The 23,913-nt window shown below is 39.2% G+C and overlaps 1 protein-coding gene across 1 annotated transcript; it reads right to left on the reverse strand.

Annotated features, from left to right (window-relative positions):
• Positions 1 to 14,187: 14,187 nt before the first annotated feature.
• LOC115737086 (MYB-like transcription factor ODO1) lies at positions 14,188 to 15,887 on the reverse strand. The gene is made up of 2 exons (XM_030669057.2): positions 15,535 to 15,887; positions 14,188 to 15,170 (listed from the first exon to the last, which is right to left on the reverse strand). The coding sequence occupies exons 1-2, from the start codon at positions 15,795 to 15,797 to the stop codon at positions 14,534 to 14,536; spliced, it is 900 nt and encodes a 299-aa protein (XP_030524917.1). The 5' UTR covers positions 15,798 to 15,887; the 3' UTR covers positions 14,188 to 14,533.
• Positions 15,888 to 23,913: the final 8,026 nt, after the last annotated feature.

The following is a 23,913-nucleotide window of genomic DNA, read 5'->3' on the forward strand; positions in this document are numbered from 1 at the left end:
TATAACAATTCTGTCATCAAATATGGGTCAAGAAATGTATCTATGACCTATTTTGACGGATCTAGCAATAATGTGTTGAGTTCACATGCAACCCACTGCACTTAAAATATTTCCTAATTCCAGCTACTGGGGAGATTACTCGATCCACGTAATGTTTGTGAGACAAAATATTGTCATGTGAATTAAATGTGGGAATCCCGTATAATTTAAAGTTCAGTTGAGCAATAATGTCTAGACGATGCTTAAAAGCACAACACGCTGGCGCGCTCGCGCACGCGCACACACATATATATATGCTGGATAAGCCTCACATGAGGCTCACATTATCCCAAAAGAAAAATTATACTTATTGACATTGTTGGCACTCAAAATAAATCAGCTTATGGTGCGCACGTGAGAAGTCGACAACCATGCAAAATGCGTGAGGAATCGACACACGTGATAAACATATGAGGGATAGGCACTTCGACAGGGTACGAACGAGGCATGTCCAGGGCGTGTGAAAATGCTGATCAATGTCGATTGGAAGAAATGTTACGTCAGCTATCGATACTATGCAAGTTAAGCATCATTTGTTGAAGCAGCAAGAACAAGGTCGCATTATGGAGCACATCAAGGATGGGTGAGGCAAGTTTAGGTGATTAACATAGGCACCGATAATCCCGCCAAAGATTCCATCACTTTTCATGGAGAGCCAAAGAAGATAAAAATCTTTTCTTGAATTTTTAAACGGGAGAGCATTTTTTGGGTAAACTAAGACAGAATAAGTCCCTAAAATATGGCCCGGGAATCCGAAAGGCGCGGAATACGTGAATATGAGTTGCACGAACAACAATGGAATAGCTGACTCACTCGGTCTATAGTTACTGGGATTTTGCCTTAAAAGCCCCAAGAAGTGGAGAACGTGGGCACGAATAGCCTAGGAAAAATGGTTAAACTAAGGCGCCAATATCATCAGTTATTTGAAGTTAAAATAACCACTCGAAGACATGGTCAAAACGATTAGAAGAAGCCAAAGAACATGACAGCTTTTGGCACGGTAAAACTACAACCGCTGAATAGCAGTTATCTTTCCAATCATTATAAATAGCACTAGGCAACCGCAGAGGAAGCCCTCGAATAAATTATTAAATTTATCTTATCGTACTGCATTTTACTTTCCTTAATTGTAGCTTTCAAATCTTCGTTGTTGGGTCAAACTTCAACGTTCGTCTTTATCCCCGATATTGCGCCATCGAGTCAAACTCTGGTGTATTGTAGAAGTGTGTTCAAGGCTTTATCATTGAGCCAAACTCTGACACGATTTTGGGTGCGTTGGTTCATCGTTCCTTGAGAGAAATTGTACTTGCTAAGCCAATCCATCAGTCAAACTCTGGTTTGGTCTACATTTGTGTATTTTCTTTCATTTTAATCTGTGTCGATTCCCTTTGAGTTGCACTCACGAAATCTCTCCATTGAGTGATTTTATTGGAATCCTTGCAAACTTCATATGTTAATTCTCTAATTCTTTGGATCTCTCCTATCCAAGATTATCACAGGACCCCTTATCACATTTAAAAGATGAAGAACAAAATTTAGTGAAAGATATTTTGTCTTGGAGAGATTCCGATGTTTAGCCGACCAATCTCCAAGTTTCAGGAATAAAGAAAAAAGAGGAAAAAAAATTTTAAAAAATTATTGTTACAAATGTTCACGTTAGCATTGGCCATCCTACGTGGCATCGCTTGCATCCACATTAGCGATTTCGGATCAAAATTGATTGAATGGACGGAATTGGTATCAATGCAAAAAGGTTTACGATTAAACCGATCTAATTAAAAAATTTAAGACTGAATTGGTACAAATGCAATAGATTTATGACTTTTTTGGTACTTTTCTCAGAAGTTATGCCATGGAAGAGAAGATTCAACATTTTGGAGAAGGGGATGGGATATGGTAGTAGACAAGGTGAAGTAGAGTACAACCAGTTACGAGGCTCCTATCCATATAAATAGGGAAGTGTCAATTGAGATAGGACTCGGTATAATAATTTTTGGATGACTGTAAGAATAATAGTATGTTTTGAGCCACAAATTCTTGAAAAAATGGATCACACAATAATTTTAAATTACTTATTATTTATTTTTTGTGGGCCAAAATAGATTATTGGCACAGTCACACCAAGACTATTATATAATCAATTGCTATTGAGATAACACTTTAAAAAAATAAGTGCATAGTTCAATCTTTTTCAAGGCTACTGATAGTTGATACGTAGAGTGATTGCGAGAGAGCCGAGGTATGACGTATTCATACATGACACCAAAAATAAAGAAAAGGAAAGGAAGGCACAATTGGGCTCTGTACGTTTTGTACAAAATGTGATATTTCTGAAAACTATTTTTCGGAAAGGCATATTGCAAGAAAATGGTAATTTTTTGTTGTGCTTTGCTAAAACTTGAAAATGAACTGGAAAATATTTTCCGCCATTTGGTATGAAAAGTCGGGTTTAATTTTCTTCTGTACACTACTTTTAATAATTATTTTTATTATTTTTATTTTTCTTTTTTTGTTCTAATATTATTTTTAAGAAACCTAATTTTTAATTATTTTTATTTTTCTCTTCCATTTTTATTTTTCTTTTCCCTTCTGGCGACCAGCCGTATCCGAGCTCGAGCCTCACCAAAGGCCGACGAGGCTTGAGCTCGCCACATCTAGCAAGGTCACGGTCGGCGACTAGCCAAAGAAGAAGAAAGAAGACAAAGAAAGAAAAGAAAAGAATAAAATATTAAAAAAAATATAAAGTTAAAGTTAATAAGAGAAAAAAGAAAGATAATTCAAATTTTTTTTAAAAAGAAAAAAAGATAATAAAATTAAGAATAATTAAAAGTAGTGGACAAAAGAGAACGTGCTTGACCTGGGTGAAAGAAAGAAGAGGGAAAATGAAAAACATGAAGTCATTTTCCTTAATTTTGAAGGTACTTTTTCCATTGATGGAAAATATTTTCCTTGAATCATTCATTTTACGTCAACCGAATGCCGAAAAATCAAGAAAATATGTCCCGGGAGTTGTTTTCCGAACAATGAATGGAACCTTGAACTCGATTAATTTATTCGTGACCAATGGAGCTCGATTAATTGTTACTCTATTTTGACTAATTGAACTTGAGTAATCGACATAATTTCGGTCAGACTTGCATTGAGACTTCTACAGATGCTTTCCACTCGATTTGCCTCTTTTGCCGTCGTGGATCCTCGAACAGATTCGAGACCCAAAGCCTTTGGCTTGACGCCAAGATTTTAAGGTTGGCGCTGAAACAATGCGACAGCTCAACCGACACGATAAGGCACGCGGAAATGTAAGGATACGATCGATTAATTACTCGGTGGATTATCAACTAGAGAGTTTGTCCTCATATGCCGTGAGCATCTTCTGTTCGACAACTATGGATGAGTTCCATTGATTCCATTATCGGGTGCATCGAGCGCATAGAACCCTCGTTGGATGCAACAGTTTCTCGGTAAGCTTGTCCTACTCATTCTCTGAAGGTGTTTCACAATTTATCATTCAAGTTCGGCTTGCCGAGCTTCGCACGAACTTTACTGTTGTCCCTCATGTTTGCGAGCTTGTCTCGCTGATTCTCTAGACTTGTTATTGATTTGTCACCATTGAAACATAAAATAAATAAATCTCGGCGCATTCCGCATGGTCAAGTACAAGGTGAGTCACGGTACAAGTTGAGCCGACTTACGTGGTTATGTCGGGGGCAAAATCTTAGGCTGCGTTTAGTCGTCGGGATTTCTGATCGGGATAGGATTGGATATGATAGGATAAGAAATCTAGGGATTTGGCCATATCCTATCCTTTGTTTGGTGAATCGCAGATTTAAAGTCGTATATTCTCATATCCTATCCTATCCTATCCCGCATTTGGTAGAAACCGTATATCAATATAAGAACATATATGCCCCTACGTGATGCTCATGAAATATTCCGATCTTATTACTATAAAAATAACGTTCTCATACACAAAAAAACTTGAAAATATACACATTTTATTAGATTTTCAAACCTTTTTGCAAAATAAATAAATAAATAAAATGAAAATAGAAACAAATGAGACAATAAAGTTGTCATCATTCTAAAAGTTAGCTTTTATATGACGGATAAGAGAAATCCTATCCGACCTTATCCTATCCCCTCCCCTCGGATTTTTTTATCCGGGTTATATCCCCTCTATATCCGACATTATACTATCCAGGACACCTACCAAATACGGGATAGGATAAAACATATCTTATCCCGAATTTTATACGGACGACCAAACCTGACCTTAGAAACCCCACGTTGAGCTTGGCCGGCCGTAGCGACTATGGGAAGTCGAGTCTTCGTCCAAATATTGCTTTGAGTCGAGAGCCATACAATAGGAGGTGTTTTTCTCTTATAACGACAACTCCTCGTATGAAATAAAGCTTCGATAGGTTTTTGTTTTACCGTAAGAAAAAATAAGTCCTTAACTAAGGTTGGTAACTTGGGCCCCGCAAAGCAACTTTTATTATATGAACAAAACTCTTCGAGCACAAATCAACCGGCGGTCAACCAAGCAAAGGCACGCATTATACTCAGCAAACAAGAAGTAGCATTTTCCTAACCAATTTTTCTTTAAAAAATCGAATTTATTTATTTATTTTTTATTTTAAATTATATTACGCTTTAAATTATCAAAATAAGGACTCGGGCTGGGCCTTTAGCGTCCGGCCCGAATGAAAAGCCAGGTAGAGACGCGGGCTAGGAGGCTCAAGGGCCCAGCCCGAGGGTGGTATACTTGGGGTCCTGGGTCTGGGCCACGGATCGCAATTAGGCTCTTGTGTACGGCCCATTTAATCGGCTAAACCCAACCCACTAAGAAGTTCAGCCCAAGACTTTCAAAAATTAACCTAGACGTACCCCAAGCCCAATCTACACTAGAAACGAGCCCCAGTCTAATCCTGCCCTCACTGCGCCGGCTCCACCTCTGGCCGCCCCCGGCCCTCACCGGATCGCCGTCGTCGCCGACGCCAGGCCGGTACCGTCGATCGCTTTCATCCGGCGTCGCCTGGCCACTTCCATCTCCATTCCGCCATCAGCGAAATTTACGAACAGCACAAAACCGACAAGCAAAATAAATGAATAGGATGCTGTCAAATTTGCACAGTTACTCTCTTTACTTATGTAGATGCAGATTCGTTTTTGTTAACACCGGAAATGGAAAAAGAAGAATCAAGTTCGACGATCTATGAAGGATTTTTGCCTGAGATTCCTATTAACAGAAATTAAATCGAATCCATAATCAGAGAAGAAAAAGGAGGACATGCGAATTTGGTTGAGATATTTTATCGAACACATGGTATGCAGCCCAGGAGAGGTTACTATATGCGAAAACCGGAGCCGTATTTCAAATCCTTAGCACCTCATCAGTACAAATCAAGACCGAATCGTCGACGACAACCTCGACATTATTCAGTTTTTAAGCCAACATCACCACAACTCTAGTTTCTGTTTTCAAATCATAGAGGAACCGAGATGGGCATTCTTCGAATCTTAACTTGTCGAGGAGAAGCTTCGGTCACGATCACTGGCAAAGCTTGTACAAGGAGGACCTGAAGAAAGTTTCCGGTGAGATTGAGCGCCGGTAATGGAGCGTCAGTCAAGGACGGTAATCGTCGGACTTCTCAGCCGAACAGGGGTGTCACGGGGGAGCTTTCTGAGACGGCCGGCGACGAAGAATCGGCTTTGAAGGGTGCTGGAGATCTAAACAAAGAAGACCCGAGTCTAACGCTTTTGGTTGCATTTAGTCGTGCGTATAAAACTCGGGATAGAATATGTTTTATCCTATCCCGTGTTTGGTAGGTGTCCCGAATAATATAATGTCAGCTATAGAAAGATATAACCCAAATAAAAAAATTCGAGGGAAGGGGGTAAGATAAGGTCAAATAAGATTTCTCTTATCCGTCATATAAAAGCTAACTTTTAGAATGATGACAACTTTTTTGTCTCATTTGTTTTTATTTTCATTTTATTTATTTATTTATTTTGCAAAGAAGTTTAAAAATTTAATAAAATGTGTATATTTTTAAGTTTTTTTGTGTATGAGAACATTATTTTTATAGTAATAAGATCGGAATATTTTATGAGTATCACGTAGGGGCATATATGTCATTTATATTGATATGCAGTTTCTATTAAATGCGGGATATGATGGAATAGGATATAAGAATATTCGACTTTAAATCCATGATTCACCAAACAGTGGATAGGATATGGCCAAATCCCTAGATTTCTTATCCCATTGTTGACACCTAAATTTTGACTAAATTTTTCCGTCATTAATTTGCATAAAAAAAAAATCAGGAATTACTTTTAGTTCCCACAAAAAAAAATTAAGTCATTATTCATATTTATTTAGGCATTGCATTTTGCATTTAATTGAACCGACAATAGAAACGGACTTGAGCTAGTCGTGCGGACATGGCTCCATACATTTTGCATATTCATCGGGTCGACGATTGATGGGTTTAATTGAATGGCTTAGAATTTGATTAATTGGAATAAGCCCATAATTCATTTAGGTGGCCTAAATCAAACGTGGAAGTTGAATTTGGAAGCCTTTAGTTTGTTGACCAAGATCTGAGGAAATCAGCATAGCCCCACGAATTTTGTGCATGACCGTTTACTTGGGGGAGCAAAGCGGGAAAATAAAAAACTGATTGAGATGTTTGGGGGATCTTATTCGCACAATCACATGAAAAGAGGAGGAGAATACGTGGTTCATTCTAGTGGAGGTTAGTGAGCGAGCCTATATAAGGTGATGCTCGCACAGAGGAATGGGGGGACGAATGCAGAAAAGTTGAGGGCCCTTCACAGTGTTATGGTGCAGAAGCTTCGTCCAGTGAGGTCCGAGGAAAAAAAGTGAGAGCTTGATGAGAGAAAAAGTGCAGGACGTCAGAGAGTGCAAAAAGGTAGGAGAAGAAAGGGAGCTCTTTTAGGTAGAAGAGGGATACACGTGAGTTTCTTGAGAGAGAAAAAAAAAACGAGCTCTTGGAACATGCGCGAGTGAAAATACATGAGCTTGACAGAGGGAGGTCTGCATTCATTCAGAAAATTCACAGAAAAAACACACGTCCTTGCTGTTTCGCTGCGGTCCTTTTGCTAAAAAAAAAGCTTGCTGTTCGGTGCATTCTCGGTGACAAAAAAAAAAAACTTTTGTTTCCAAGTGAATCAGCTACTGCACCACAAATCCTTTTTTTACCTTACTGTTCGGCACTACTGGCGTTCCTTTCTTTGTGGCTGTTCTCTGTTCAGAGTTACTGTTGTGTCCCTCTTTGTTGCTGTATCGAAGAGGACCAACAGTCCAGACTAAATTCGTGAGCTTCCCCTTTACCGCCGAAAGCCCGATGCAGCTACAAACCGAACGCAGGTCGTCATCTGGCTGATCAGTCCAAGGATTGCGTCTACAAGATCGTCCGAGTTCGGTCTAAAAAAGAAGCAACTTCGTGAATTAGGTAAATCTTATACCTTTTCATCGTTTGAATATTTGCTTGTCGATTGTACGTTATTTTGCATATCAGATAATAATCGTTTGTTGACTTGCCATGCTTGAGGACATATTGCATACCATGTGATGTTTGTTCGGATTATTAGGACATTTTGGAGACTACTTCACGTCTTTTTGAAACTTCAAGGATTCTTGCACAGTTTGAAAATTATGATTTGATTGGGATATTCTTGGGGTCTTGGTGATAGTTGGTTAATTCAATAAAAATCTATTGAATATATTCGAGATACTCGGGATATCAAAGAAAATCTTTCAAAATGTGATTGATTAGGAAAATCTCCTAATCCGCAACTTGCCATGAGCAAGGATTTGAATTCAACCGTTAACCGTAAGATTACGGATTAAAGATTGGATTCAGATATTTGCGAAATGTTTTCAAAAATCGGTTGAGATATCCACTTTCTTGATTGATTTGATTGGCATAATATCTTTAGAATGAATATTCTCTTGCGTGATATTTAAAATTCTAAAAGATATTGCATTGCATTTTAGATAAAAATTGCATTAAAATCATGTAGATATTTGCACGTTAATCTAATTTTAGAACAAGTTAATTTAGATTTGCATTTTAGGATAGAACATGCATATTTGCATTGATTTTCATGTCTAAAATAATTTATCTTTAATATGTTAGGGATTAGGCAAACCCGAACCTTAAAATATGTAAGATAATTATCTTTAGCCATAGTTTTATTTAAGGTCATTCATTAATCCGAAAATACCAAAAAATAAAATAAGCTTGCCATGTCATTTGCATGCTAGGTTTGGAATACGTAGAATTTGCATGTTGCATGTTTCGATCTTTACGTCATGTAGTCATTTTAATTAGATCATAACATCATTTGTACATTAGTTTCATTTAATTGCATGTCATCTAGGTTAGTTAATTAAATTAATTTCATATGCATGCTTAGGATTTCCTTGCATTTAATTTAATTCATTTGCATCCTAGATTAAATTCATGCATTGCATATAAGTTAGTCTTTATCCCATTAAAAAGCAAAAACTCAAAAGTGACAACAATTTGTCTTGGCGTATGCTTCCTGCAATTACCTTGACTTCTGGATGTTCAATTAATTGATTGTGCAATCGCATGATAACCTTTGTTAGCGACTTAGGTTAAAATCAATTAATGTCGCTCGACAAACATTTTTCATGAAATAAAATGGTACCGAGAGGGCGTTAGAGTAATCTAGCGTAATCAAGTCCCCGGACTTAGAATCTCTGGTTCGTAGAAGTAGTTTAGTTCTCCCGCTAATTTACTTAGATTTCTAATCGACCTACCAAAAATGATTAGTGGCGACTCCAATTCAAATATCTTTGCATGTTAAGTTGCGATTTGGTATGGACTTGGGAGAGTCCGAGTTAGGTTAGTTGAATAATTAACCTAATAATCCATTAGCCTAGAAACCTGATTTTTAGGTCGCGACACCCATCCTATCCAATTCTATCCCGATCGTAAATCCCGACGACCAAACGCAGCAGGGCTAGGCCTTCTGTTTATTCCTGTCGGATGGGCTTTAGTTTCTGTTATGGACTCTTCACCTGTTGGGCTGAGCGCATGAACTGACTCACACCTGGGCTGTATAAATGATTTTTTTCAATTGGCCTACATGTTGATGGACTGGGCTAAAGAAAAACGGGCTGGGCTGAACCAAATGGACCGGGCTTCTCATTCTTTTTCAAATGCTTTGGAGACGAGAGAAAATGTATTAGGGGATGAGATCGAGAATCAATTGGCTAAAATGAGGGGAAAAAACACGACATTTTTTCATGCATCAACAATTCAGAGGAGACAAAAAAAAATAGAATCTCAATGTCGAAATCCCCTGAAGGTGAATGGATAAGAGATTAAAAAAAAAAAAAAAGATAGCTTCTGTTGATGACGATGAATTATTTTTCTTTGCCGAATTAACTGACCGATGACTTTAAAGCAGCAAATACAACAACATTATCGGCAAAACCCAGGTTCGATGCAGCATAAATCGCAGGGTGAGCTCCGGAGCGTAGCATTTAGCTCAAAAATGGGAGAGGTAAGCTGTATATCTCTTCATAAAAGTTTGGTATTTCGCTCGACTCTCCGCATAGATTGAGAATCCAAAACTTGCGTAGCATTCTATTTCTTCAACAAATAATCATCATTTTTTATTATTTTTATTTTTATTTTTATTTCTTCTAAACAAGTTTATAAAAAATTTCCACAACGTTTTAGCAATATGATGTTTGTAATAATTTATAAGTTTTGCTAAATTGGATTAAATAAGGAAGTGTTTCAATAATCTGGGTTGTGTATGGATTCAAATTTTGCATCACAATAGATGGATCATAAATTGGTTAATGGGTTAATTTGGATCGGACAATTTATGACCCGATCCAATCCACCCATCTAACAGGTCTATCATGAAGCTTGCAAATATGCTTTCAATGTGACGTTAAAAAAATTAAATTCCTGTCTGTGTCATAGTTTCATCATTCATTAGAATAAAAGATATGGATGATGTAACTTAATTTGGATTTCATAGGAAATGACTTTTACATCAATACTCGAATCTTGCACGTCACAAATTCCTACATAAACATACAATTCACAGTTCGCTTTCAGTCTCTACACCCTCCTATCATGGAATCTAGTGAACATTGTAATCCGTGTCTTTTCCTTAATTATCAACGGAAAAATTAAATGGAAAAAAACATGCTCTTGAATTTAATGTCTAATCAAAAGTGTCCCACTCCCCTTATGGCATTTCGCATCATGAATGTTCATTGCCAACTGAAATTTGGATGTTGAGTGAAGCCAATCAGATTAGATATTAGGTTTGATCTCAGATCCATCTTGGCTATTCCCATCCATTAACTCCTTGATTGTCAATCTCAAAAATTTGATTATTAATATCAAAATATATGGAATATATATTCCTAGGGGATTTCAATTGGAAAAGAAAATATTCCAGAAAACTATCTCGGAAATACTATTACAAGAGAAAACATAACACACACACACACACAAAATTTTATGGGATCACTGCCGCTTATTTTAATAACCTATAACAAGGGAGACAAATAAGGGGCTGAAAAGGTTTGAACATGGGAACCCCTACTACAATACCATGCAAAATTTTGGAGATAATTGTCCAAAAAATCCTAAACCTATTATATGTCAACCAATTCAGCCTTAAACATTTTAACGATTTACCAATTTTGTCATATTTTTTTTATATCAATTTAGTCTTAAACACTTTGAAGATTTTTAAATTTAGTCATAAACCTATTATTTGGATATTTGGCTAGAAAGGCTATATTGACAAATTGTCAAAAATTTTAAGACTAAATTGGCATGATTGAAAGGTTTGAAACTGAATTGGCCTTCGTATAATAGGTTTAGCACTTTTTGAACAATTTTCCCCAAAAGCTGTGATTTTTTTTTTATATTCGGGATCCGCCAATCGTAATCGAGCTAACTCACCAGCCACCCTTTGGGCGGGGCGAAGACCCTTTCCAAGGGCGACTATACCTGGAGGGAGGCTGGCCCTGTAGCCCATCGGCGGGGGCCCTCCCACTTAAATCCGAGAATCGTGTTGGGAGAATTTCGAACCCCCGACTACTCAAAGGGGTTCAATTCTCACCGAACACGCCATACCCGTGGTGGGTAAGTTGTGGTTGTTAGTTGTTGTAAAAACATAAACTATTTAACAAAGGCATGATATGATATTTAAATATTTTAACAAGACAGCCTCTAGAAGGAAAAAAAAAAATCCACTCCTCATGAACTTAAGAGGCAAATAAATATGTGTTTTAACAAAAGCCCGTTTTATCTTTAAGCTCATTACACACACCCCCTTGTGTATTTTTGGAAGACATCGAAACTAAGTAAAAATGCAATAATCTGCAATTAACAAAATATGGAGATACAAATCTTTCGTTTTATGCTTTTGTTTTTTAAACTAGCTCGATTGATAGCCTAACACGGTATGCCGGCAAATGAGAAAAATATGAATTGCCATGTTAGAAAGGGAAAAAAAAAATAGTACCTTGATAAGAGTAGTTGTTAACAAGATTCCATTCCCGATGATGATGGGGTGTCGATAGAACCATTTTTCCCCCTTTATTTTTGGGCGAAGTGTGCCCTAGTTAGTGCTAGTTGAAGTCTTATTAATGGAAGCACTAAGAACAAGAGGCAACGACCACCTAACAGGCTTCTTGCTTGCTTAAAGTGCAATTAGTTTATGAGCGATAGCTTGAACAAGACTGCATTGATTCCGGAAGATACCTAGAATGATGACAAGGAGACAAAGTTCATTCGAGCAAAACATCAGTGGAGAACGTGCGCACTTTTTTGGGTATCATCACTTGCTCATCATTACGACGCAATTAATAACTTTATCTTAAAATTTAAAACATGTCAAGAGACTTTTCTACCAATGAATGCTCGTAGATGCACCATTGGATTTGGGTCTCACTCTCTCAGTATTCTCTTCTTGTCCATTTCGAGCTTTACATTGACATTTTCTTTATTATGAGTGGCTTGGTAGAGGGAAACAAGTGACGATTGAGTCATTGGTTATGTGGTCTCCAGAGTACTTTAATTAGAAAGTGGTAGGTTGTTGGCTATATTTTGAGTTATTATATGAGTAAGCCACGTAAAATACTCTCCAAGATAACGTAAAGATGGAGACTCATATCTCTTAATTGCGAGACGTGCAATTCTTGAGGGATCCGCTAAAGTCACCAATTATTGGTTCCGTACATATTCTTTATGTATGTGCCATTTCATAAAGGAGTTGATGAAGGTATGTATTTAGCCCTAAATGGCGTATAAAAGGAAAAATTATATTCATTTGAGGTTGGAAAGCACCATGTAGGTCATGAGCTAGTATCAATATGTTTGTTAAGGATTTCCAGTTTAGATAATTGATATATTGTATCTCTTAATTTGCATTTGGTAGTCCGAATTTGAGGCCGCACAGGAATATCTATTATCCTAATATTTGGGGACGTCGTCCAAACCGAATATATTATGATGAAATGCCTAATAAGAAATTGGGACAAGGGATGGGATATAGGGGTGATCGGTTCTCCGTGCGGTCCGGTTCTCCTCAAGAATCGAGAACCGGACCAGTGGTCCCGATTCCCAATTTTTTGGAATCATGAACTGGACCACCAGTCCGGTCTGATTCCCGGGGGGTTCTATTAGATTGGACACATGCCAAAAAAAAAATGCACTATTTCTAGACGATCCCGATCCACAAATATAGAGGCTGGGCATAAAAAAAATTTACAGTTCATTTCCTGAAATAGGTCTTTTAAGGCAAAGCTAAGAACTTTTTACAAGATTGTTTCCAAAATGCACATGGAATTCAAGCAAAAACGATTTCCCTTCAAGTCAAAAATGGTCCAAGAACCAATTGAGGCAAGATCGAGATGGGGATTTCATTTGGGGACTAAAAAAGCAAGATCGAGAAAACTCGATGCGCATGGAGTTTTCTTGATCAAAATATAAAAAAAAATTCGATCGGTCCGATTCGGGCGAACCCTAGAACCGAGCAAGAGACCACTCCCTCTAAAACCAAAAATCGGACCACCGGTTCCGGTCCGATCCTGGCGGTCCCGGTTTAGGCGGTCTGATTTGCTCACCCCTTGTGGGATAAACCTGGATTTGATAAGAAAAGTAAAAATAAGGAAGTTAACAAGATCGAGAGTAACAAGATGTTGCAAATGCAGCTCGTGATGGTCGGCGCCACCATTCGACTTTTATTTTCTTTCCGTAAATTCTCTTAACGAGTGATAGATGCTTGATAGGATTAGATATCTCCACGTTTACCATCGAGGAATTCAATACCCCACTTTATTATAGATTGTTATATATAACTCTACATCATTGTCAGGCTCGACCTAATAGTTTAAAGATCAATTAAGTAAATATATCAGGAAGTAGAAGTTGTCGGAAACGAACTAGACGTTTAACAATAGTTAAGTTCTTGTAGCAAGTTTGATCTATATCCCACATATCATTAATCCTAACCATAGAGATTAAACTTATGCTATCAACATATGAAATTTAAAATTCATATACATATATATGTGAAATTTGAAAATCTGTAGTTATTTATTTTGACTATCCGAGATCGAAATAGTCAATCTCCCTTCCCCCAAATACCGCAAGAATTATAAGGTTTTCCTTTTTCTCTCCCAGTGAGATAAAAATCGAAAACCTAAATGCTTTACTTTGTATTGAAAAGATAAGCAATGAAAAGTTAAGAATTCATGTTTCTTGTGAATCTAATTAACTGAAATTCCATGAATATGATATCTATCTAGTGTAATGTATTTCAAAGGAGTACGAATCAATGCATTTTTCATTGTTTCCAAGTAAAGACACCGATCATCAAGTTTTTCTCTTAATTCATGAAAACTTGTTCACTCAATAGCCTTGACCACTAAACCTTAAAAGATACTTCGTCGATAATAATCTGACCGGAGGAAAACACAAGACAAACAAAAAGTTCTTGCCTCCATTTTTTTTTCCCTTTCATTTTATTGATACAGTGCACATGAAAGCCATATGTACAAAGAGGGGTTTCACATAAACCGAAACCCCCACAACCACCACCACCACCACCTATACACCGTCCCACGTGGCATGTTTACAATTCCCTACATGTCTTTTTTGTCTTTGGATTAAGACGTGACTTAGTACATGATCCCACCTTTGGTTTGAGTGAGTGATTCGCGAGGTTTTGGCATCACTGTCCTTGTCTCCTGCCATGTCATCGGGACGAGACGACCCACTTTGGCCGCCTACACTTTCACCTGTTTACCCTAGAGAAACGTTTTAAACTAAGATTATATCCTACGTACGAACGTATTCACGGGGACATGATGATTATGGTTGATACATCTTTCACGTATTCTTGTTACACACACACAGACACAAACATACGGAGTCTGATCGTACGTTTCATGCTAAAATATCTTGTCTATCATCCCTAAGTCTAAGCCATCGAGTATGTTCGTCGTACCATCGCCGCCGAGGCAATCGAACCCGCCAAAGTCATGAACGCCGCAATCTTGACCTCCCAACAACCACGAGAAGCTCTCGCTCTCCTCTGGCCAGGACGGGAACAAACCCGCCACTTCTTGGCCGCTCGGGTTTTCTTTTTGTGATGAGTCGAGAGCCGTGGGCCCTGCCGCCTGTGATTCGTCCACCCACAAGCTGTCCATCAAGAACGACTGGTCGTCGCCAGAGAGGCCGCCGCTGCAGATGTACTCGAGCAAGACCATCGGCTCGTCCGCGCCGGCGCAACAGTTCTCGGCGGACGAGGCGGACGGCGAGGACGAGGATGAGTTGTACTCGTCCATGACATGCGTGTTGTTGGGTTGGTGCGTGTTGGCGGGCGATCCGGACATAGGGTCCGCTTGCGACGACGACAGAGATACTTCCGGGTCGTGTTCGGACGGAGTTTCCTGAGGCTTGTCCAAGGGCTCGTGAGTGACAGGATCGATCCCCATCTTGAGGAGCTTCTTCTTGATGTGGGTGTTCCAATGGTTCTTTATTTCGTTGTCGGTTCTCCCTGGTAACCTCGCCGCGATCTTCGACCACCTAATCAAGGAATAATCATCGGGAGACGTAGATGTTAGCTTTAGACACGGGTCACGTCGAGACGCTTTTCTTGCGTACACAAGTCAACGAAAATCACGTATCGTACGCATAGAATATCGTACGAGAAAACTTAATTTTCCCCGGGCAGCTTGCGAGATGAATAATTGAATGTACGGGACATTCCTTATCTAATGGAACGATAAATGATTGACCTTTCACAATATGCAGCAAATGAATTAATGTACTTTAATGTGGGACTGTCAAGTAATGGGTTTATGAGAAGAATAATAAACATCAGAGGAAGGTTAACAAGTAATCTTGATGAGAGGATTATTATCATAAATGACGAACTAGTTCACCGAACCTATTGCCGAGACGGGCGTGGAGGTCGATGACGAGCTGCTCCTCCGCCTCGCTGAGGAGGCCACGCTTGAGGTCGGGGCGGAGGTAGTTGGTCCAGCGGAGGCGGCAGCTCTTGCCGCAGCGGCGGAGGCCGGCGAGCTTGGGGACGGCGCGCCAGCAGCAGTGGCCGTTGGTGAGGATGAAGTTGATGAGCTTCTTGTCCTCCTCCGCCGTCCATGGCCCTTTCTTCACCCCCAGTTTGTCACAGCAAGGTTGCCTCCCCATGACTAGCACCTCCTGATAATATTGTTCATCCAAATTCTTCTCTCTCTCTCTCTCTCTCTCTCTCTCTAGTTTCTCTCTCTAGCTCTGCCGCTAACTCCACTTGTAAAAAACTCGATAGCCCCACAACCACCTTTATATACAATCCCTACGTACCTTTCCAATGGCTCCATCACTTATTGGAAATTTCATAATGGACGGGATTTTCATTAATTATTATAGGTGTCAGCTTAGTGGAGGAAAAAAAAACAGCTTTCACTTTTTGTCCAAATATTAGCGGATTCACATTAGCTATACAAGGCTCGTACCCTAAATCGGTACATTAAGGAGGTGAATGATAACCATTCTGTTTCAGAAATAGATTTCTAGCTAAAAATAATTTTTTCTATTTCTATTTACGGATGAGTTTCTGAGCAAAAAAATGTGTTTGATAACGACATAAAATTTTTACTTCTGAAAAATGTGTCCGCCGGCCGACGGTGGGGGGCGGCTATAGGGACCAGCGGTGGCGGCCGTGGCAAGCAACCGACGGGGAGGCAGGTGGTGGTCGACGGCGGCGGGTATTTGAGAAAAAGTGAGATTTCTATTTCTGTTTCTCGGAAAAGTAGAAAATTATTATTTCTTTCTCCTTCAAATCTATTTCTGAAACAACTTTTTGTTTCGGAAATAGAAAAATAAAATTACGTTACCAAACGAGTTTCTATTCCAAAAATAGGTTTGGAACATAAATTTTGTTTCTGGATGGTTTTCATACACCCCCTAAGTGACGTCATAGATTGATACAAGTTATTTAAATACATGAAAGAATTTTCAATATCCAATAATAATCCGTGATGTTGTTTATCGAATCGGCTATATAATTCCATTTTAATTGTCTAGTATAATGTGAAATTTTCTATCTTAAAGATGACCCCATATCACTAGGAGATGAGGGAGAACTTTAACTCTCTTGAGCACACCATTTCAACAACAATGTCCATTGAAAAGCGAGGTTAAAGAGGTAAAAAGTATCGAATGTCCGGTGAAATATTAGCAGTCCTTTCGATAACAAATCAAAACATTCACACTTTTAATTAAAGAAGACGTGTTTACATAAAATTTGTGCAAGGCTTTTGGCACGCTAAAGATTAAACATCTTCTCATCCCCTCTCGCTTTACACATTTCAACAGTCGTATTCATGTATAACGTTTGGAAAACGCACAGAAACCCTGATTAATAATGTGATGAAACGGACTCCCTCGTATAACCAGAATTGTCCGGAACTTTATGAAGTTCGAAAACCCACGCGGGCCTACCTCTTGAGATTCATGCACACCATGATTTTCACTTTTAACCTTCAATAATATTTTGCTTTTGTTACCTAGAAGGAAAAAAAAAAAAAAAACATCATGAGGAGAGAGATAATGATACATTTGAGGGTCCACCAAATGGGGAGGAGAGGAAAAGGACATTGGAACTAATATGGCCTTGTTCGGGTGTGTGCCAAAGCTAAAACCCAAAATAAAATATGGTGAAAGTGAATGATGGATGACCCAACGACACATCGCCACACATCTCATCAAAAACAAAATTTCCCTCTCTCCCCTTCGCCAATTTCATACACAACCCCACTCCCTAATTGCACTCTTACTCCACCATTCCATCACCCATTTCGTCATCCCCAAGTCTATTTCTACGTCTCCGTATCATGACATTTATTTCATACCCATATAGAAAAGAGGGGAAAGAAATATATGTGGAATTGATGCCAATTGCCCTCAAAGATGATCCGGATTCGTATGAGGATTTCGACCTCAAACGTATACGCAAGTTCAAGAACATCTACATTCATTATGTTAAGTTTTTATTTTTAAATAACGGAGAGAATCGTGATTTAAATTATGAAAAAAGCCGACACTTACCCGTACATGAGGCGATGCATTTCACTTGTTATCCTTTTCTATATTATGGATAACCGAAGGAATATCTTGTTCGTTTTTATTTCGTCAATAAGTGATATGGTGAAAAGTAATTTGTTACCATCAACATAATTATAATCAACGAAGGTAAAATCTTTTTAATTAGGCTACTTAAAACAAGAACGCCTGAAATTGCTACGGAATTTTGATGCGAGCCCTTTTTCCCCCACCTACTAAATCTTTTTCTAGCTAAAGACCAAAAATGGATTTGCAAGTTTGTACTGCAAGAAAACGTTTCTACGATCCTTTTTCATTGTAGAGCATCTTTCATGGGAATGTAGTGTAAGATTTGATTGCTTTCAAAGCTAATATTTGACATTGTTAAGACATAACAGATTGGCAATTTAGTGGTAAATGGCAAATGCTCACATGCTTTGCCCCAGATATGTTGGGAGATTTGGCTGGAATTGAATGGTTGAAACGATGTGTGTGCGAGGATTGGGAGGCACATTATGGTGCAAAAGCCATCAAGTGGAACCTATTTTTCCCCACCGAATGATTTACTTCATTGACCAGGATTTTTTTTTTTTTTTTTGTGGCTAGTTGGGCTTTGATTATATTGCGAATTTGTTGGCTGCATCAGGTGTGAAATGTCCGATAGATATGATTCATTTTGGCGAGAGCGTGAGTCAAAGAGGGTCCATAAGTGATTAATTAATTGATTATTTAATTAATCAACTAATTCACATCTTTCTTTACCAAAAAAAAAACTAATTCACATCTTAGATAGTACTCGACTCACTTAATCACATTAATATGGATGCGTGTGTCGGCCTTAGAGGCAGTGTAATGCGATTGGGCTATCGAGATGAAGATTCCGACATTGGTCAACATTATTTACCTCCTCATGGGACAGCTAGGACATATTTGTATTCTACAGAGATTTTCTAATTGTGATCTGAATTATGTACGTCCCTAACCTGCGATTCCAAACGTCTTGTCTTCGCACCAGAGATCTTGATGATTGCACATATAATTTAACTTGAGAAGCATGGTCACTCAAACCTCGTCCATCCTCCAACATTTGCGTGCCTAACCACGTAGAAAAATGACGTCTGGAATTTGATTTTAGTATGTTTGGCTTAACCCGGACTACACCTGTTCATTTAAGTAGCAATATGTAGTGCAAGATCTTGTGGCTTAATTGGTATTCTGGGATTTTCTGTTTGGAAAATGTTTTCATGGCATTGTGACAATCTTGTCAATTATTTCTGACCATAGATGCACACACCATCACCGCGTATTTTGAATAAAACACTCATTAATTAAAAAATCATGTAGTCACCTAATTGGTTGAATAATCATCAATAAATTATCACCTCCCACGGATTTTGCATTTAATACATATAGGTGCACTTTGGACATCCAAGCGAATGAAGCTGAGGCTTGCTATATGATAATGTTGGTTACTATCATTAAATATTTTTCACAATTCAAGGAACAACTGGGGGAAGAAATTTTTGGGGGGAGAGGGATCCACATTAGAAGAATTCTATGACCTAGGAAAATTACTTACAAAAAAAAAATCATTTTTGAAAAATTACATATCTCTCTACAGAGCTCAGAAGGGCTAGAATCCACCCAATTTCTTTCGCTCCATCAAATGAGCAAAAAAAAAAAAAAAGGACCTCCGATTTTGGGCAACGTGAAGATGAAAAAAGTTTACGATAAAATTATTGTTGACGAAATGATTGACATAATCATGGTAGAACCACTGCAATAACTCAACGGCAGTCAACGAGTTATCCGGTGAAGTATATATACAGCGGGACACGTAGGTGTATTTCCAACCCGAGGAAGACAATGTTACACGTGCCATGTATGGGAGAGGTTGCCTCATCAAATGTAGATTCGACTCATTTGGACCATATGATTTCTTCTCCAGACAAGTCGTAAGATGACATAAGTTTTTCTACTTCCATATTGGTGGCAGTTGATAATCCAATTTGTTGGAATTTTGACTTGAATCTCTTGGTTTAGGTGGGTATGGTTTAACCATGGACCCCTCCTCCTCCTCCCGTTTATGCTCACTTCATCACTTCAACTGGTGTCAACCACAAAACCCTAAACTTGTCCGTCTCGCATTTGATCTCCTATTGCTATCTTGTGCGGATGGATTGCATTTTTTAAAATCGCCGAGGCCGTATCTAAGGGCGAAAACAAAGTCGATTTCGTTCTTTGGATTGTCAATGCGACACACGCAAGATCAAATACTGGCTTTTCCTTCTTCCATGTGGGCACAAAAATATGTGGCCAGATTCGCAAGACCTGCTAGGTAAAGAGTAGAGTATCCGATGGATTATCATTTGTCTGCTTGTATGCAACATCCTTCGTGGAAAATTATGTGTACGTGGGCTTTATCCATAAGGTAAGGGAAGAGATGTACCAAAGATAGTTATATGTTAACGTCGAGGCGATCAATGAACACGAAATAGAGATGCTGTTCGCTCATGATTCCCCAACGATATGCGTAATGCAGAATTCAACCACGTACGGCTTGTTTCAACAAGGCCACACAAGAGATGGGTCTGGTGGAAGATGGTTCTTCGTGGCACTTTTGTTTGGACCAGCTCGTTTCCGGATGCGTAGGGGAAGCAGTTGATTATTTTACAATGTTAAGGTGTCGCCGCAAGTTGGGGTCGTGTGCTTTCCTAACACACTGTGAGGAAGGTGATGTGGTGGCATTGCTTCTAAGTATGGATCTGTCTGGCTGAAACCCGGGAGTCGTGGCACAAGTGTTCTCGAGTTTCATGAGCAGTTGACTCCGAGCCAAGCTATAAGCGACTTCTACATTTAGTAGTGCCCCACGGCAGGACCGCAATCGCATCGACCGATTGTCACACGTCACGGCGATCGGACATGACGGCGAACACAAAGTAAGAGTTTGCTAGGAAACCAAATCCGTTAATGCGGGTGGGACCGTATGTACCGGTGCCGTCCGTGCTTCTAAAATCTTCATCGATGTGAGATTCTTTTGCAGCGTTTGTATGAGTTGGTGACATGATATATGACAATTGAAACCGACAAACTTGATAGTAACCATATTAAGAACACTTCTTGGCCTCAAGGTTTCCCCAATTCGATCGCGGATTTTCCAAGCAAACGTGAAAGTAAGAGCATTCATGATTTCGATGACATAACAGGGAGGAGAATTTGCAGGCCTGTTGGAACATTAAGTCAATCTCACTTGACTCTTTTTCAGTCGATACTTGGCTCATTACTTGCTCTTGTTAAGTAAGCAAAAAGGATCACCAAGAGTCCGAAGACAAAGCTTTCCCTGCCCACCAGAACCGGATAGGAGGTTGATGAAATTCAAGTTACACGAAAAGTAGTACCAGCTTATCAACCATGGAGAAAATAGCATTTGTGGATTAAATAAAACGCCATTTTCACGGACTTTCATGTACTGTATACAGGCTACCCCGTCATTCTCTTACATAAGTCAGTATATTTGTCACAATTGATTCGGATTTTAGTTAATTTTTAGATACATAATTTCTATATTAACAGTAATGTAAGTAGCATCGACGCCGACACATGACACGCGACACAACACAACATGACATGCCAACAAGTTATTTCTAAAAAAAAAAATAGAGAATTCCAACACTTAGGGACACGTTGTATATTAAATATATATTTTAAAATATACGTGATTGTCATGTATACATAAAAATATCAGCGGTGAATTTCTTCTTCTTCTTCTTATTTTGTTAAGGATTCACAATTAGGTTCTTTTGGGGTTGGCTGGGTATATGAATTAAGTGTGTATATATATGTATATATATTTCATAGATTTACATTTTGATCTCTAATTTATTGAAAATGTTTAAAATTATCCCCATGCATATCAAGATGCTATGCTCGCGTGTCTTTGGTATGTCCGAACGCCGACCACATGTCAAAATGTCTAGCACCTATTGACCACGTGTCGCTCGAGTACCGGAGAGTGTCGGACGCGTGCCGGTGTCCAACACACATCCAACATGACACGAAATAGAGGACCCCAGAGAGTATTCGTGCTTCCTAGACATTAATAAAGATGGGTCGTTGTACTTGAAATTATTCCTTCAGGTAGTAGTTTTAGGCAGAAAAGGCAATATTTCGTAAAATCCATGCCTTCAGCGTAAATAGCCTGGTGATTATCACACTAGAAATCGGAAGAATAATTTAGTCTCTCATGCACATCTATTAATCCAAATTTTCACCTTACATTAGTTGAATATCTCTCAAATTCAATGGCTATGATGTGCTTGATCACTTCATTTTGGTCTGATTATAAAAAATGAAAATCGCTTTCTTGATTCTTGTACTGGTGTTATGAACAGAGCCATGCGTATAGAGTCAAAAGACCATACGCACCCATGTGCTTTCTTGTGAACACAAACCTTATGAATTGCGAAATATGATTCCATCTAACTATAGTGTAACATTTAATTATGACCATGCCCTAATTCGTCAAGAGGGTAGACAGCGAGTTCTCACCAAACAGTGATATTTCCATTGATCAGTGCGGACTATGTACCTTTGAACTATAGGTGACTCTATCTGTCGAACGAAACCATAGAGATCGTCATACGAGGCCACCACCGTTGGACGACTTTGAAGTCCCACAACCACCCCACAATCCGTCCCACAAAACATTAAGATATATAAAAGGAGAACAAGAAAAGAACCCCAAGTACAAAAACTCCTTTTTATCTTTCTATTTTATTTTATTATTCTTTTTGGTGGGAAAACCTTTAAATTATTACAGAATGGTGCGTCATTGCAATCCGCATTCCCACTAGGGCCTTGTGATTAAGGGGGAAAAGCGTGAGCGATACTTGCATCATCATTGCTTAAGCATATGCTTTAAAGCGACCCCCGAGCTACCAAATTGGCGTTAATCTCCATGGGTATCAACGTCTTACCCTTTTCCACTTACCATTTCCATTTTCTCTTCTTCTTCTTCCTTCTTCTTCTTCTTTTTTTTTTTTTTTTTTTTTTGGGCATTTTGGGTTTAGTTTCTTGGTTTGGCATTTGAAAGTATGAAAGTGGTGTGTACCCAAAGCACGCGGATTGCGCAATTAGTGCGTAAGGCGCGCGTCATCAACAGTCAACACAAGCATCACGACCCACTTGTGGAGCAAAATTAGCAGAAAATCATTTGAAGCGACACAAAAAGTAAGGGGAGAGATTAATTAGGCCATGTCTTGGACGAGATTAGTGAGGGTGAATTGGACTGACTAAAAAAAGCGTAATCAACTCCGTGATTGGGTGTCACCATGACGGCACGGAATTTGAAAGAGCCGCTTTCTTCTTTGGAAAACCGCAGAAGCGAAGAGGTTGGTAGAGAAAGGAGAGGATATCGGTTTGGCGAAAGCCGGTCAAGGAAAACAAAAAAGGCCAGCCAGATTATCTCGGAGATAGACGAAGCTATGGACAATATGTAGCAACCTTGGACTTTGGAGTGGCGAAAAAAACAGGGAAAACGTTGGACTTAAAAAGAGTGGGGACCTGCTGTTGTTTGGTAAGACGGAGGAAATTTTCCCATGCTATTCTCGTGCGGATGCAATGGAAATTCTGTCCGCGAGCGCACATCTTTCAGGTGAGAGATTGCGCTCGCCCACGGAGGGCCAAGGTCATTGGACGATAACCACCACCACCCTGTGGATGAAAGGTCGTTGTCTGTCTGTTCGATCGACTTGTATCTCTCGCGGGTAGGTCACCAAATTGACCGCAACATGAAGCTCGGTCTTTGAGGTACTCGTACGCCGACCGGAACCTCCACTTACCGCTCGAAGGGCAGTTAGATTATGGTGGGAAAACGGTCGTGTCAGCTTGTCACAAGCTCAAAACCAAGTCGAATAGTATCCCATTTCGAATGTTCTGGATCTCAATGCTCAGCGTCGTACAAGTATTTTTCCTCCTGTGTATCTATCGCTCTCTCTGTACCTCGCCGCACTGCAAAAGTGCAGTGCAGAACCCTTGGAAGGTGCGGCTTCGGGAAGGCCCCCGTATGAAAATGGCATCGATTGGGCCCCAATGTTAAAGCAAAGCTTTACCGTAAGTGTAAGCTTAACAAATCCAGTCCAAAGCTTCCTTGGCCTTCAAGGAACAATGGAACCGATATGAGCTAGGAAATATTGGTAAGGCACGAGGATTTGGGTCGAGACTC

Source organism: Rhodamnia argentea, chromosome 9, assembly GCF_020921035.1.
Source record: "Rhodamnia argentea isolate NSW1041297 chromosome 9, ASM2092103v1, whole genome shotgun sequence".
NCBI classification, from domain to species: domain Eukaryota; kingdom Viridiplantae; phylum Streptophyta; class Magnoliopsida; order Myrtales; family Myrtaceae; genus Rhodamnia; species Rhodamnia argentea.